Genomic DNA, 18,266 nt, shown 5'->3' with positions numbered 1-18,266 from the left:
TACCAGGCAAAAAATTTTGAATCACGCGCCTTGGGGGATGCTGGGAGTTCACAGATCAAGCTGTTGTTTTGTTTACAGCGCGCAAGCGCAAATTTCTATCTTCTCGCACTAAAAAGCATCAGCGAAACATCTCAGAAATTATTTCATCACTTTGACAATTTTTGCACCATTTTATATTAGCCGTTACAGTTTTATGTATAAAAATGTGTGCAATTTCATGTAGAATACAACAAAAAACTCATGGTTGTAGCTTTTATCAGTTTTGAAATATTTTCATATAAATAACGATGTGCCAAAATTTCAACCTTCGGTCAACTATGAGTCGACCGAGATGGTAAAAAAACGCAATTGTAAGCTAAAACTATTACATTCTAGTAATATTCAATCATTTACCTTTATTTCGCAACAAATTGGAAGTTTCTAGCACAATATTTTGATTTATGGTGAATTTATAAAAAAACTTTTTCCTTACGTCCGCACGGTAACTCTGCCGAAAAAATCTGAAATTTTTTTGTCCGATTGTTGTAATGTTTGCACCATTTTAAATTAGCCGTTACATAAAGTTTTATATATGAAAATGTGCGCAATTTCATGTAAAATACAACAATAAACAACCCATGGTTGTCGCTTTTATCAGTTTTGAAATATTTTCATATAAATAACGATAAATAGAAAAAATTTGACTTTCGGTCAACTTTAACTCTACCAAAATGGTCGAAAACTGCAATTGCAAGCTACCACACTTACATTCTAGTAATGTTCAATCAATTACCTTCATTTGGCAAAAAACGGGAAGTCTCTAGCACAATATTTCGATTTATGGTGAATTTTTTAAAACAGCTTATTTTTACGTCCGCGCGTTACGAATTCATGCATCATATTGTGATAATATTTTCTCTGTGTTGCTTTGATTGTTTTACAAATTGTTATATACCAAAATCATCATAATTTAGTGTAAAATACAACGAAAAAATTATTAACCCATTAGCTTTAACCGTTTTGCTCACAGCGCAATTTGTATACAATTACGTATATATGAAATTTTTTTTCGCGCTGTCATATATTCCAATATTTATATATGATAATGATATTTTTTTCATTTCTGATGGTTGCATACTATACTTCAGGCAATAACAAAAAAAGGAGCCCAAAATGAACTCTTAATCTTGAAAATTGAGCGTGCTGTGATTTTTTGAAATAAAACTTTTTTCCGCTTCGGCGCTCACTCGCGAACGCCGCCGGCATACGGGAGACACTTTCGGAAATACCGGCTCGGCGTTTAAGGGTCAATATATATTCAGTTTTTTGGTTACTTAATTAATAAAGAATCCATCATGGGTCCCTAGAAAGTTTGTGATAAGGATGAATCAAAGAATAAAAGTCATGAGGATGACAACACTTCTGAAAAGAAGGATTATTGCTAAACATGAAGACTGCATGCATAAGGCTTATCTTAGGAAAATGTACAGGTAACCAATATCAATGATCTGCACTCCATTGTAAGAAGAAAGAAATCAAGAGTATTAAATTGGTCTGCTTACAACGCAACTTAGAAGATAAGAGTACTCAAATAAGTTCAATTGCCAACATTTCCATGGAAAGGGACTCCCCTGCAAAAATACAACCCCCTCCCCCTGCCCCCCTTGCTTCCTTATGTCAACTAGAGTCCTCAATAAAGTTAATGTGAAGTTAACTATTCATTTAACCTATAGATTTATCTTTTTTTTTAATTATCTATTGTTTTCTCCATGTAAAACTATAGTTATTCTCTATAAAATATGTATATATCTTGTTTATACTTTTACGGATGTGGAACGGATTAATTGGATTTATTGTATTTGTGGGACAATTTGCTTCAGTTTACGATGAATCAGTTTACAACATCCCTTTTTGGAACGGATTAAGTTTGTGGAATGACGTTCTATTGTAATTAATTTCATATATTCTGGAACATGTTATAAACTGCATCAAAAGCCTCCTAAAGCAGATCACTGTTATCCTCTCCATTGTCTAGGTACCAGAAATCTTTGGAATATTTTTGGCTTCTAATACTTCCCAGTTATCGTAACAACTTCCTTAAATGCTCTATAACTTATCGCTGGGCACTCACTCCACAAACAGTTGTGGGCACACTACACTGCTTAAGTTAGGTGCAGAGCTTTTAAACTTCAACCAGAATTCCTAGTGTTTAATTTTTTATGACACAGATTTCACTTGTTATTTACTGTTTCTTCTACTTAAGATTTTTTATTTTACTGTCACCCTTACGGCTACTTTCTTTTCACGACTTCACTAATTTGAGGGTTTGTTTCTATTTAAAGAACAACAATATCCATTCCAGTCCTTCAAGACTATATATAGTACAAACAGCATATTACCAAGACTGAAGGAAGTCAAACAATTTCAGTCCCACTTACTTTCTAATATAAATTGATAAAACAGCAAAAATGTATTTCAAAATCCAATTGAAACAACATATGTTGACTTTTATGAAATACTGTGTCCATGAAACTTGTAGTTGCAGAATGAAACATACCAAAACTGCATTGCATTGTTAATACCAATATCAAACAATAAATTTCACATTTGAATAATCCAGACTCTTATAACAAAAAGCTTCCCTTACAGACATGGTCCAGCACTTCACCTCAGTTATAACAAAAGGAATTTATAATAATGAATTTTATGCTACTACAATGGATACATACAAGAGGCAAACTAATGCCTGCAAGGAACGACAAGCATGGGGGATCCTTACAGAGTAGGGGTGGAAAAATATAAATAAAATTGGGATAAACTCAACATATCCCCCATACACAGTTATAATCATGTTGATGACAATATCATTTCGGTTCCTTTGGCCACCCTTCCCCAAATACGTATCCAGTCTACTACAAGATGACAGTGATGGCTCCTCCATTTCTCATGCTCCTCACCCTACCTTGCTATACCACAAATGATGTTTAATGGTGATGGTTCTTTCATTTTTTTTAAATCTTTTTATTTTGATCTTAAAAATGTCCACCACAGCCACCCAGTAAATGACATCACAATGACCCACCCAACTCCATAACTTGCCTATTTTCTTTATCTCTCTCTCCTCTATATGTACACATGGAGCACTTGCATTTATTTTTTGGCAACACCACCCCAGTGCCTAGACAACTGGTGTGAGAAATGCTTTTTCCCATAAGCATGAGGCAACAGCAAATAGAACAACAACATAAACCCACAACATGATTCTGTCATGGGGTGAGGTCTGGATGCCATGGGTCATGATGCTGTGTGTGTGTACAGGCATGAGGTATTTACAATGCTGAGCGAGCAATAGCCATAATGTCTTCCTCACTCACTGCTGGCTTTTACCATTATACAACAGTTAACATTAATCTTGGAGAGGGAAAAAAAGCACCATTGGTTTCACAAATAAACCACATTAAAACAATCACTAGTTCCATTTTTGCTGGCGACAACTTTAATGCTACAAACAAGGCGCAAAATATGTACAAAATGAGGGTAGTTTGTATGTGTGTGGGGGCAAAGTGGTAACAGGGTGGTCACTGGAGGTTATCTTGGGCTGAAAACTGACAACCCAATCACAACCCTCCACTGGCCTGAGCTAACACCTTTACAACACAGGTAAGGCTCATCAAATTAACATCAGTATCCTCTGTGGTTGTTGAAATGCTGACTTTTGAACTGAGAAGGTGTTTAGCTTTGTAATCAAGCAAGGGCATTTTGTTTTTTGTTTTTTCAAAAGAAAACAATGCAAATTTTGTTTTGCAACCTTTTCAAATGAAAAGTTGCAAAACCTAGATTTTTTTTCTTTTTTTCTTTGTGAAACTGTCTTGGATGTTTATGAGGTATTTGCAAGACTGATGTATTGATGATCCTACACCCATTCTTCCACACACTGAAATAACACTTGCCAGGGGGGAGGGGGTGGGGGGCACAACCATAAATTTTCCTTTATGCCTGAGTTACTGAGTTGAGCTTCAAGCTGCACTATGAGCTGCTAAGTGAATGGCTGGATGCAAAATATGCCAGTCTTATCTCTAGAACCAAGTTTCATATAGAGAAACACTTGCCAATAAACTTTAAACAGTACAGTCAAAATACCATATCCACTCCACAGTTTCAATGCACAAAACCAGACACAACATGATTATGAAATACAGAACCATTGAACTGAGACCAGAGCATATGGCTCCTTCTCCATGAGAAGGACCTACATAGCATAATACACTCAATCCACTCATTTGCAAGCAATACACAGTCAAACTAATTACACTAAAGGTGGTCCAAGCAACAAATGAATTAAAATTTACTACATATATTTTATAATATATATATATATATATATATATAATATATCATATATATAATATATATAATATATATATTGGATATAAACTGATGTCAAATTAAATTCATACATATGCCAATTTGTGAGTGTAATGGTTAACAATAATGGATTAAGAATTGATTAAAAATATGACTTTGGGAAAATAAACCTAAAAACAATGATTGAGGAAGAGTAAGTTGCAAAGGCCTATAATGGTATGAGACCATTCTTCAGCACTAATGCAAAGAGTGTGTGCAATGAACCCCACCATGCCATTACTCAACTCGAGGAACTAACGGTCGTATTCTTAAAGCATTACCAACCCTCCCAATCAGCTGTCTCCTCTCTTGATCCAGCAGGAGGCTGCTTTTGCCTGTCAAGTCTTTTCAAAACCGTAACATTTGTCATGAAACCCAGCCAAAAACAGCATTTCTTGACTACCTTTTCAATTGAGCAATTATTTTTTATTTCTAAAGATGAAAGCCAGGTTTTCCCAGTTAAATCAAATTTTATAAACTATAACAGGAGGAAGAATACTGACATTTAATCACTAAACATAAAGAAATACCTCCTTCACTGTATTCAAATTTACAATGGGAATACCATATTTTTACTCTTACGAGGCTCAAGTTCCAGCCGTAGAAACACAGACCACTTCAATGACTCGCCATCCTGCTGGACTAAGGGAAACAACAAGGGTTAAGAGTCTCTAATGTTTGATAAAAATATGACCGTAACTCTGGCAGTGGGGACACATGGAAGGCAATTCCTGAGGTGAAGAATCAATTCCCAAAGTGATTTTTTGGGGGCTTCTGGGAAATGCCAGGTTAAACCCATATCCCATCTCGTCACATGAATACTTTTCTTTCCCTAAAGAGCTTCTTTAGCATCATCTCAATTAAGCTTCCTCCTACATCATTTTTGTCCTGAGATATTAGCTGCAAACTTCTCGTCAGTCTATGTAAATGTTTACACTTTCTTTTACATAGTATGTAACCTCACATTTGAACACACATCCACTGTATATAATTCACTAACATATAAATAATACTTTTGCTTCATACCCTGCTTTCCTTTGCTGGTTGTCTATTCTTTTATTCATTCTTTTTTGAGTATATATTATCAGATATTGTGAAAAGGGGAAAATGCCAGCAGTCATTGAAATACTATCCATGAGTATTTTGACCCAGACATATGTTTGGCAGCTTTGTATGACATTTTCAACAGCAAGCCAGTGGGGCTCATCATGAACAGTTCAGAGCACAAATTTTCCACTCTCTCATTCTCTCATTGACCTGAGCATTTCCTTCTTGGCCCAAGCACTTCCCTGTTGGCCCCTTTGGCACTACACTCAGTCTCCCCCCTCCCCCCCTTCCAAACAGCCTGTCTTTCCCAACTTCTATGGGCCACATTGTCTCTTTTAAGGGCTCTACTAGCTTAGCTGAATTTTATAGCTCCCATGTTTTTCCTGCTTTACTTGAAATGGTGAAAATGAAAATTTCACAAATCAAAATGCATCACAGCACCGTGGAAAATTTTAAAACTATTGCACTAACCAATAAGAGGAAGGAAGACATGTCTCAGTCACTAATGCAGCCTCTCACAAATCAGTACTGAGTTTTAAGTACTGATGTGTATCAAATAATAAATGAAATATGAAACAGAATTCACTTTTGGATAATTTTCTAACACCTTCTGCTTTTTACAGATGATGACATAAAACTTTCAACACAAACACTGAAATAAAAGTAAGTCAGCCATACTAGGACTACTGGCTATGGGGTGGAACTGTTGGTGAAAGGAGAGGGGTACTGAGGCAGACACTTGATACACTAGGCCCCCAACACAGGGACGCGCTGACTGGGTTCTGTCCCGCACCAGCACCCAGAACTGGTGGTTACAGCACAGGTACTTGTCCAGGTACATGGCCACCACATCATGGCCTGAAATACAGCGCAATGGTAAAAAAGCATAACCTCTTCTGAACATAGAAAAATTATAATATAGGCTCTCAACACCTTTCCAGATATGATAAATTATGGTTCAGACAGTAAATACTTTACAACCACACCTTATATGCTTGACTCCTTGTGTGGATTTGAGGTAGGGGAAAAGGGCTGGTTTCGAGAAGACATGGCTAGTCTTTCTACAACGCAGGAGGCAGATAGACGTGCTTCAGCGTCATGATCCCAGCACTCTTCCATCGTGTCAATTAAGGCCATCATCCCCTGCAACATTACAAAAAGAAAGAAAAAAAAAAGAAAAAAAAAAAAAACATTGAAGTGAATACAAATAGAGACTTCTAGTTACATAAGGACCGTGTAAATTTAGCAATCTCTAAGCTTCAGTAAAAAGTGTAATAATCAGCCAAATATTTAAAAAATGTACAGAAAGACGTAAATTCACCAGAGCCATTACAAATACAAAACTACAGTGGATCCCTGCCTATTCGTGGTTCTGGCTTCTTGGTTTCACCTATTCCCTGATTTTTCTGTGGAATATATACAGTGTTCCTCTCGTATTTGCATGGGATGGGTACCAGACACCCCCGTGAATAGCGTGAACCCGCGAATAGTTAGAACTCCCCTCTAAAAATGCTTATATCTGCCTATCTTGAAAGTTCAAATACCAAATGTATACTTAAAGTATCATCCAACATCAAATATACCTTTGAATTGGTATTATTAATATCATTTCAAAATCATCTGAAACTTTTTACCATTAGAAATATATAAACAGTCAATAAGAGAGAGAGAGAGAGAGAGAGAGAGAGAGAGAGAGAGAGACGAGATAGATGGGGAGAGGAGAGAGAGAGAGAGAGAGAGAGAGAATAACTCCTTACAATATCAAAAAGATTGAAATGAACTTCTGTAGGCAACACTTCTTCCCCTCCCATAAATACATATATCTTTTCCAGAGAAAAGAGAAAGAGAGGACTGAACAATCTGTTTGTCTGTCTATCAATTCTTTTGCTGAGAGAGAGAGAGAGAGAGAGAGAGAGAGAGATAAAAGAAAGAAAAAATAAAAACACCAAATGTATACCTTATGTAACATCCAACATCAAATTTACTTTAAATTATTGTCATATTACTGTATTAATCTTAGAGATTTTATTAATAATTTCAAAGTAACCCAGAACATTAGTACCCTTAAAGGTATATACGTACATACATACATACTTCTAACACTTGCAGCCAAGAGAGAGAGAGAGAGAGAGAGAGAGAGAGAGAGAGAGAGAGAGAGAGAGAGAGAGAGAGAGAGAGAGAGAGATTGTCCTGACAGTATTTAAGAGTGAAATGGAAAGATTATTGCATTTAAAATACTCACATATTAATTTTGTAATTACAGTTATAGTATTAATATTATACATATATTATTATTATTGGAAAATGTTAATAATAAACTTATTACATAAAAAAGTACCAGAAAAAATGAAAAAATTCATCTCAGTAACACAGAGAAGAGAGAGACAGAGAGAGGAGAAGGGAGGATGAGCGAGGAGAAAGAGAGAAGAGAGATGAGAGAGAAGGGAGGAGAAGAGAGGGGAGTGAGAGAGAGAGAGACATATTTGACAGGCTTTCCGAGCGCCCATAAGCGGTATTCTGGAGTTGAGAGAATTTAGGGAAATTGGATTTAGGGAAAATTGATACAGAGAAAGACAAGGTGGGGAAGAATAATTTTCAATTTTTCATTTGAAATTACAGTTTTATAGTTATTAATTATTTGAAAAAAATTAATAAAACACATCTTACTCCATTAAAAATTCTCCTATCATTCAATAAGAGAGGAGTTAACCTAATGTAAGTGAAACGGAAAGGTTATTTTTATCTCTTTAAAATACTACCACATACAAATTTTGTAATTACAGTTTTATTATTATTATTAATAACAACTGAAAATATCAATAAACATTACATACTAGTACCATAAAAATTCTTTCATCTCAGTATAAAAAAAAATAAATAAAAAGAGAGAGAGAGAGAGAGAGAGAGAGAGAGAGAGAGAGAGAGAGAGAGAGAGAGAGAGAGAGAGAGAGAGAGAGAGAGAGAAAATTTATCCTTATTTAAAAGAATGAAACATAATATGAATTTTGAAATTAGTTATATTAATATTATTATTATATTTGAAACTATCAATAAACATATAGTACCTGTACTATACAAATTCTCACATCTCAGTAAGAGAGAGAGAGAGAGAGAGAGAGAGAGAGAGAGAGAGAGAGAGAGAGAGAGAGAGAGAGAGAGAGAGAGAGAGAGAGAGAGAGATTACATGGACACTTAGTGGCAACAACACAACAGCTCCTCTCCCTCCGGTCACATTACTTGATATATTTGACAGTTTTAGTATGTGGAGTTAAAAGAGAGAAGACTGGGATTTCCTTCATTCTTACAAAAATTTTTAAATTTATAAACTAAAATCTTACTAATTCACTATAGTATTGTCTTTTATGAATTGATATTATTGCTGTTTACATTAATATCAATATTTGGAAATAGTAAATCATTTATCTATCATATTCATCCACATCTCTGTTAGAAGAGAGAGAGAGAGAGAGAGAGATGGAGGGAGGAGAGAGAGACCAGAGAGAGAGAGAGAGAGAGAATTAGTAAATAATTTTTGTATCATAAAAATGTATTTAGTCATGAAAATAACATTTTAGTGATTATTTTTGTCAGAAAACCCCGGATATGGTCCAAAAAAAATCCGCCAATCAGTGAGTCTGCAAATCCGGAGAACACGAATACAGGGGGGCCAACTGTATCCATATTTCCAGAAATTTTGCAATTTGTGGTATTTTTCACTGAAAAATATTTACTCACTACTGTATTTTCATATTTTCATGACTAAATGCAATTTGTGTGATAAAAATGGTAAAATACAAAAGCAGTCCCTGGTCATTGTCGGGCTTGGCTATCGGCAATCTGGTTGTATGACACTTGTCTAATGCCAAAATGCGTTGACTTCCAGTTAAGAGCACTAACATAGGCGTCATTAACCAGATATTAATGCCAATAAGCACCAGAAGTTTCTAATTTTTGGTTATCGGCAATTTTTGCTTATCATCGGAACGAAACCCGTCCCCTGATAACCGGGGACTGCCTGTACTCGGGTATGAATACCGGGGATCAACTGTACATTGTTTGCTGCCAGAGAATTCACATGTAGGTATATTTTTTTACTTTTATTTTCATTTGACAAAGGCTTGAAGCAACTAGAACAACTTATCACTTGTGTACAGCTTGTGGACTCTCTCTCTCTCTATCTCTCTCTCTTTAAGATAGGGCATAAATAGTAGATTAGAAAGGGTACAAGCAAGAGCCACAAAGTTAATTCCATCCCTCAGGCAAATAGGCTACCAAAAGATGACTAGAGCACCTGAACACATATGGCTTAGAAACAAGACGATTGAGAGGACAACTAATAGAAATATCCAAAATACTGAAAGGCATAACAAAAGTAGACAATAACCTATTTACGTTAAAACGAAAACCAGACAAGAAATAATGGATAGAAACTAGAACTGAAGAGATACAACACATCCCATTGAGGGAACATCTTTACATACAAGATATGTGACACATGGAATAACTGCCACAAGAAGTTGTAAACAGCAACAGTGTAGAAGAGTTTAAAAGAAAGCTAGACAAATCATTACGACACAGTAAATGAATATTAAAACCTGCTCCCAGAGAGGAAAAGTCTTTTAGACATCCTAATCCTTGTAACTCTCTCTCTTTCTTTCTCCCTCCGTACTACTGCAAATCCTTTAATGAAATATGGATTATTGAATCAACAGAAAAATACAGGCAGCCCCCAATTATTGGCAAGGTTCTGGTTCTGAGGGCCTTGATGGTAACCAAAAATCGCAGATAACCAAAACTCAAAAGTCTACAGGGGCTGCAACCCACTGTATGGTGCCCTGGACTAGTTAACGACACCTTAGATAGTGTCACGGCCAGATATTTTACCTTAATATGAAATAACTCTTTAATAAAAATGTGGAATTTCATTAGGAGAGAGAGAGAGAGAGAGAGAGAGAGAGAGAGAGAGAGAGAGAGAGAGAGAGAGAGAGAGAGAGAGAATTTTAGTAAAAAATACTAGGCATGAAAGAACATATTTTACTGTTGTTTTCATGCTGCTAAAAGATACATATATGTAATGCTTGTAATATAATGAAATAGGGTGAAAATAGTGAATGGAATATGTAAATTTTTTGCACAAAAAACATGCTACCAATGCCATCCTACTAACAAAAAATTATATTTTTAATGGTAATTTGAATATTTCATAGCTAACAAACCTGAGGTCTTAACACTAAGTTAAAAAAAAAATAAAAAATTGCAATTGCAAGGAATGTGTCACATCTGGCATCTGATATGTAGTTGAGGTGGAAGCGTGTCAGAGACTGCACATGAATCCAGTGATGCATGTCTTTCTTCCAACCCAGGATAAAACATAAGAGGGGTGGCTGGAGGTGGTTACAAAGTCAACCCTCATTAAGATGGACTAACTAACTGTCCAGTTTAACCGGCGATACCGATACCTATAACATATCTATAAATACATATAAACATACAGTATTTTGTTATTTTATAGTATGAATAATAAACAAAGGTACAAATCTTGAATGAAATCTTAAAGATGAAAAATTAAGAAAAATACACCATAAAAACGACAGAACTCGGCTGCATTTGTAAATACCTAGGGCGAGACATGAACACACAATTGGGCAACCAAACATCACTACGCTGCAAAAACATGTTTTTTCATGTTTTTTTTTATATTTTAGTTGTTTATTCATTATAGTTTATTATTATTGTTTACATTAAAATAGTTAAATGAATGCGAGATCATTAAGATCATCAACAATATATCAGTGGGACAATTAAGACCATATGTTCACCAACACATTTTGTTTTTAACAAAAACATTCTGTAGAACGCAATAATATACATGATCCAAATAACTGTAATTCAACTTGTGAATTTTAATGGTAAGTAAGACTTTCATCATATTGATCTTGAAGAGGCTTGTTCCTTATATTGTTACTAACGCCATCAACAGTTTGGAGTCATATTTTGTGATCGAAATGTCTATAGAACAGAAATGTCTATAGAACAGAAGTAGAGGGCTGCCATTGGCTAACATATCACCATGGCAACCAGCAAGCCAATCAGGTTTTAGCTGTAGTATTCTGTCTGTAAGTGTGTGTGTTTTGAATACAATACATAGTTTTTAATAGTTTATGTACAGCTAGTTGTAGACTTACATCTCCAAATGGTTACGACCAACTGGTTGTAAAAAGACTTGGATGTATGTCCGCCTATGTTAAATTACCGTAAGAATATTATACTGTGGACATCAGCTGAGGGTAATTGCGATGTAAGTTTATTTTGTTGTATTGAACTTGGATGAGTGATTTTCTTGCTTCTAGTTAGCGTGAATGAATCAATACTCTACTGATATGGGACAAGGTTATTTTACGTTATACCAAGTGTTTCAAGTCAAAAAATATCACTTAAATATGTATCATTGTGAAAGAAATTTAGTTATATTTTTGTGAGTAGATGGTGCTGAGAGCATTTTTATTGCATAATAATAATAATAATAATAATAATAATAATAATAATAATAATAATAATAATAATAATAATAATAAAAAAATTGCATTCGATATTTTCACTTGATTTCATCAGAATACTATGAGCTTTACATATGTATCTTTTATCGGAGTGAAAACAGTAAAATGTGTTCTTCCATGCCAAATAGTTTTCATTAAAACACCCTTCTCTCAAATTTTTTTTAGTCAGGTTTGATGGTGCTATACTGAATCCTGCGGGAGTTTCATCCGTGTTGCTGATGCACGATAATAGTCATTAGCAAATGAACATTCTTTTCTCAGCTTCAGCTACATCTTGCAGCTTAAATTTAGCAGTATATGCCCTTGCTGATCTTTTCTCCATAGCAAATAAGGATATAGTAACGTAAAAATATTTTGTTTTGGTTCTATTCTATGTAATGTCATTTGTAGCATATCTGCAGTAATTTTCTACTATTGTACAATGATTGAAATGCAAGCAAACAGCTGTTGTTATCGATTTAGGTTGTTCATAAGAAATCAGCTGATTCTGGCTGTATGCATTTACACAACAAGTACAACATTACTAACGATACTTTGAGCATTCTCCTTTACTTTTTCTAACTTACCTTGAAGATGGGATAGATAAAATGGAAAAAAAGGGTTTAGCCAAACTAGAAAATGGGATAGATAAACACAAGACACAAACGGATCGAGGAAGTGCACTCTACCGGGCTACTGCTTACACTGAGTGAGCACGTAAGCTGCATGTGTGGAGAGGTGGGAGCTGGGTTGACCATAAAATCAACCATGCGTAACTTGCATAGGTTGTAAGTCGACAACTAGCTGTATTTTACTGATTTTATGAAGAATAGAATGGATTCCTCTTCCTTCAATGATCTGTGTGTGTGTGTGTGTGTGTGTGTGTGTGTGTGTGTGTGTGTGTGTGTGTGTGTGTGTGTGTGTGTGTCAGGAAGTTGAATCCGTAACAAGTTAAAAGCATTCTAGTTAAGTACAAATACATACAGAACTGTATGTAAAAAAACATAAATGACAAGTTTGTTTACCTTTTCGTCAATAAAATGGAAAATGGTACGTGACTAAGCAGAGAACAGTAACTTCCTTGAATTGGCTGCCTCCCTTCAGCGTCCATCTTACCTGATCAATGGGGTCCAGTTTAACGAGGGTTGACTGTACGTGGATGTGTGACAACGAACGACGTACATGACAAAGTCTAGGAGAAGCAGAAACACAACACCTTGACAAGTCACGACCACTGACTGAAAGGCTAACGACGAACGTAGGACCTTCCAGGAGAACGTGACAAGAATACCTTGGTTTCTTGGATACTGGAGAAAGACAACCTCTCTCGCTCTCTCTCTTTACCCTGAATATCCAAGGAGCACGTCCACCATGAGATTACGGTTGTCACTTGAAACATGTCCGCGAACATCATCACAGCTGTCACCCAAGACACGTCCGCGGACATGAACATGAACAATAGGCAAAGAAAGCTGGACCTGGCGGCAGGCAAATGAGACTTGTATTGAAGGCAAAACAAGACTTCCATGAGAAGGGCAGTGATCGTCGCCCATACATGAAGGGAAGACACACCCATGAGAGAATGATGAGGACACACATCTCAGGGAAACATGTCCTTAGATGTAAATCATGTCCATGTAAAACTGGAACAAATATGACTAGGTCATGAAAGTGAGAGCTTTGAGGTGACAACACCTAAGCTAGAAATACGTTCCCTAACATCCAGAATCTCATGGGAAGGAAAATGCATGAACTCTGGCTGGAACGTTGTAGAATCTCTGCAGTTACTTCAAACTAGAGAGACTTGTTGAATCAGAGTTCTGAAGAAAACAGTGTGTAGAAAGCATCCTTAAGAGTCATCTCGCACAAGCTACCAAGCCACGAACAGGACAAAGGTTAGTTTCTCCCTCTACCCAAATGTCCAAAGAAACAAGGGAGAAGATATTTATTCGGGAATATCCTGCAACTAATATCAGAGACTCTGGTTACCTCTCCAACTCACCGAATCCTAGGATATTGTACACCTGGCGCTCCAAGTTGAAGGATCTAGAAGAGAAGCTCATGATATGAAACAAACCTAAGCTTGTTGCAAGGGAAAGCAATGATACAAGAATGTGAAGGTGATTTTCCTTCGACTGCTACAGCAACCGGAGTGGCTCACCAGTACACGTATACATAAAGATAAGCAAAGAATTTACCAAGAAATTCCAATGCCTACGGTAGCTGAAGATGGGTCGTACTTCTCTTGAAACACAGAGTCGATCGGAACTATGTCATCATAAGAATGCCATGACGTCACCAACCTATCCATGACGTCACAGAGACTACTCTTACAAAGAGAATACATTATGTGCAAGAGCGGATTAATCACATTCAACCAAATTGTAAAGACAAGTTTATTTCATAAGACAAATAGAAGAAACAAGGTGAATATCATTGGATGACGAAACATCAGAGGGAGATGAAATGCCACAGAAGCAAATGAAACCACATTGGTGAAGTCAACTGTTAAGCTTGGTACCCCTGCATGACAGCATAAACTCCACAAACCACCGAAGGGGCTCCGCTACTTGAAAGGAACACACTGCTGTCAGGACTGACTGGGTTCAAAACTCATCACAGCACCAATGAGCATACCAAAAATTAGAGAAGTGGCAACTCTGGCAAAGGGAAGCAAATGTAGAGGGGCCCCCAAGATCTGAGCAGAACACATCGCCACTCCACTTCCAGGTGAGAAACAGGGCTGACAACTTTAGAGCCTGAAAAGAAACAACTAATATGCCTTCCCCTCTGGAAGAAAAGAAACCTCCCATCCCGAGAGAAGGCAAAGAACCAACCATATTTGTAAGGGATAAGGGAAGGGAGTGAGCCGTATGACTCATGCACCAAAACCTTTCCCCAATAACAGGAAAGAGAAGAGACAAAATTTTGGCTGGTCCTAAGCAAGTAGTCGGGACAAACGCAATCGGAGAACTTTTGCCATCAAATCTGTGTTGAGGAAGTAGAGAAATACTAAGTGAGACGAATCCTTGCACATAAACCTTTTTTGCAGTACGAACCTGTAACGTCTCAAATGTCCTGAACCACACAAAATCGATCGTGACCTGCCTGATTTTTTGGATCACGCTTCCAGAATTTTTTTGCGAAAGTGTGTGTGTACGCTAGTGTACTATGTCTACAGGGTATACCTCATTTGAAAATCGTGTAAGAGTTGTACAGTTACACAGTGAAGGTAATAAAACTGGCAAAATTAGTAAGAAAATTGGTGTAAACCAACAAACTGTGCAGCGCATTTTGAAAAAATACCACGACAATGGAGACCAGGAAGTACCTCGCGCTTCTACAAGTTCTGGGAGGCCACGTATATAAGATTTGCGTTTTATCATGAATATATGACAATAATATATATGGCAAAAATGGTTTTATTACGTTTACGCTTCATCGCCGATTGCAAACAACAACACGATAATCTATGACAATTATTGTTTGTATGACTGCAGTGTTCAAAGAAGTTGATTACGTTATACCAAAACAATAATGAAGTTTGAATTGATAATTAATGTTTTCCTAAATGTTATTACTACTGTAATAACACTACTACTATTAACACTTCTAAAAATGTTAAGAATGACAAAGGTCGCTGTGAAGTGTAACTCAATGTTTACATTTCTGCTGGCCACTCAACTATAAGTTGATGTCAATGATTTGGAATTATTCCAAGAATAGGCTATACATTATGAAGATATGCCAATAATATATAAGGTGAGAATGGTTTTATTACCTTTATTGTCAGTTAATATCATAATGTGAATCTGTTAATGCATTTGCTGGTTATCGGAACCAGACGAGGCTTACCCTACCATGGACAAGCCTGTGATGCTGGGATTCATACCAGCAATATAGACTGAGAAGTGGTACAAGAAAAACCCGTGAATAACTGAATCTGTGATTGCTGATCCACAACTAAGCGAGGCCCCACTGTAAAGGTAATTTGGTGATATTACCTCGTAACAATACTGTTATTAAGGACTCGTATTACACTGTTGAACGAGAATTTGGAGGAATCTTTTGAGCGCAGTAAAACTTGTATTTTTCAGCAGGACGAAGCGCTTTCACATACTGCGAAACAAAATATTAATTGGTTCAAGGACTGTGGAATTGACTTTATACAAGACTGGCCAGGTCATTCCCCAGATATTTCGCCTATTGAAAATCTTTGGGCGATTATGAAAAGAAAATTACAGGACGTTGACACGACAACAACTGAAAAGTTAGAGACAGAGTTGAAGCGTATCTGGGACAACCTTAACGAAAAGCTCCTGCAAAAACTTGCAGATTCCGTCCCCAACAGGCTTAAGGAAGTTCGGAAACGTCGGGGAATGCCTATCAAATATTAGGCTACGAGTTGGTGAGTTGTTAACTTTTTTTTTTTTTTTTTTTTTTTTTATATAATAAATATAAATATATATATATATATATATATATATATATATATATATATATATATATATATATATATATATATATTTATATATATATATATATATATATATAGATATTATATATATATATATATATATATATATAATATATATATATATATATATATATATATATATATATTATATATATATATATATATATATATATATATATATATATATATATATGAATGGAGAAGAATTTCATTACATCTTAGATACTCAAGGTTCATGTTCTCTCTCTCTCTCTCTCTCTCTCTCTCTCTCTCATAGCACTTTTGATTTTAAAGTAACGTAACTTTAACATTTACACTTATTGAATGGTCACTCGTAACTTGAGAATTTCAGATTTGATATTTCTTAAGAGTTTATTCAGTGTTATTTAGTGTTTTTTTGTGGAATCTGAACAAACATTGTTTTGTAACAGCGCCTGGTTTTGTGAAAGTGTGAAACAAGCTGCAGCAATGGTATACCAAAAAGGTAGTGTGTAATGAAATTCTTCTCCCTTACGGAAGCTGGACTGGAGATGACACAAAACGTTTTGGGCAACAATTCTTTCTAGAAGCTTTGAAATCTTACGCAACTTTACATACAAAATGTGTAATCTACACATGGCACCCGGCAAAGACATACACGTACGAGACCAGTCTGATAAAAGAAGACACGTACTCGACTCGATCGATCAAAGCAGAAGTCCCTTATCATACGTGATGACAGAATCCCAAAACACAACGAAGACTCGAGGTCTCTAATGAAAACGTGTTGACAGATTAGGAAAGCAAACGGAGATCTCGGAGTTCCTCTAATCTCGAGGAGATGAAAAGTTACTGAAACAATTCGAGCTTTGAACGGACAAAGATATTCTCTCTCTTTCTACATTCTACGTTACAATGTAGAAAGAGAGAGAATATCTTTGTCCGTTCAAAGCTCGAATTGTTTCAGTAACTTTTCATCTCCTCGAGATTAGAGGAACTCCGAGATCTCCGTTTGCTTTCCTAATCTGTCAACACGTTTCATTAGAGACCTCGAGTCTTCGTTGTGTTTTGGGATTCTGTCATCACGTATGATAAGGGACTTCTGCTTTGATCGATCGAGTCGAGTACGTGTCTTCTTTTATCAGACTGGTCTCGTACGTGTATGTCTTTGCCGGGTGCCATGTGTAGATTACACATTTTGTATGTAAAGTTGCGTAAGATTTCAAAGCTTCTAGAAAGAATTGTTGCCCAAAACGTTTTGTGTCATCTCCAGTCCAGCTTCCGTAAGGGAGAAGAATTTCATTACATCTTAGATACTCAAGGTGTTCAGATCTCTCTCTCTCTCTCTCTCTCTCTCTCTCTCTCTCTCTCTCTCTCTCTCTCTCTCATAGCACTTTTGATTTTAAAGTAACGTAACAATTTACACTTATTGAATGGTCACTCGTAACTTGAGAATTTCAGATTTGATATTTCTTAAGAGTTTATTCAGTGTTATTTAGTGTTTTTTTGTGGAATCTGAACAAACATTGTTTTGTAACAGCGCCTGGTTTTGTGAAAGTGTGAAACAAGCTGCAGCAATGGTATACCAAAAAGGTAGTGTGTGTTATATTTTTATTAGTTGTAACTAATAACTGATAGGAACAGTGGTTAGGTAAAAACTAATAACTAATAACAGATGGTTACGAAGGTTTGGTAAAAACCATAGTTACAATGGTTTGAGTGAAATTTACATTTTTACACATTGCAAATTTTTGTTCTGTGTTTGTTTATTTTTTGTGCATTTATTCATTTTCTTATTGAAGTGTCTTTTTATTTTATGTTCTGTGTGATTAATACTTTTTAAA

The 18,266-nt window shown here is 35.9% G+C and overlaps 1 protein-coding gene across 7 annotated transcripts in view; it reads right to left on the bottom strand.

The window, feature by feature from the left end:
- Positions 1-4,412: 4,412 nt before the first annotated feature.
- The window catches only part of LOC135215499 (activin receptor type-2A-like), a 196,444-nt gene continuing 182,590 nt past the window's right edge, over positions 4,413-18,266 (bottom strand). For all 7 annotated transcript variants that reach the window (XM_064250280.1, XM_064250291.1, XM_064250309.1 and 4 more), the window contains exons 11-12: positions 6,417-6,573; positions 4,413-6,288 (exon numbers count right to left, since the gene is read on the bottom strand). In XM_064250280.1, coding sequence (XP_064106350.1) covers positions 6,418-6,573 — 156 coding nt within the window. In that variant the 3' untranslated portion in view covers positions 4,413-6,288; position 6,417. The remainder of the gene's footprint in view (positions 6,289-6,416; positions 6,574-18,266) is intronic.

This window comes from Macrobrachium nipponense, chromosome 19 (assembly GCF_015104395.2).
Source record: "Macrobrachium nipponense isolate FS-2020 chromosome 19, ASM1510439v2, whole genome shotgun sequence".
In the NCBI taxonomy this organism is placed as follows: domain Eukaryota; kingdom Metazoa; phylum Arthropoda; class Malacostraca; order Decapoda; family Palaemonidae; genus Macrobrachium; species Macrobrachium nipponense.
This window is presented reverse-complemented; position numbering and strand designations above follow the sequence as displayed.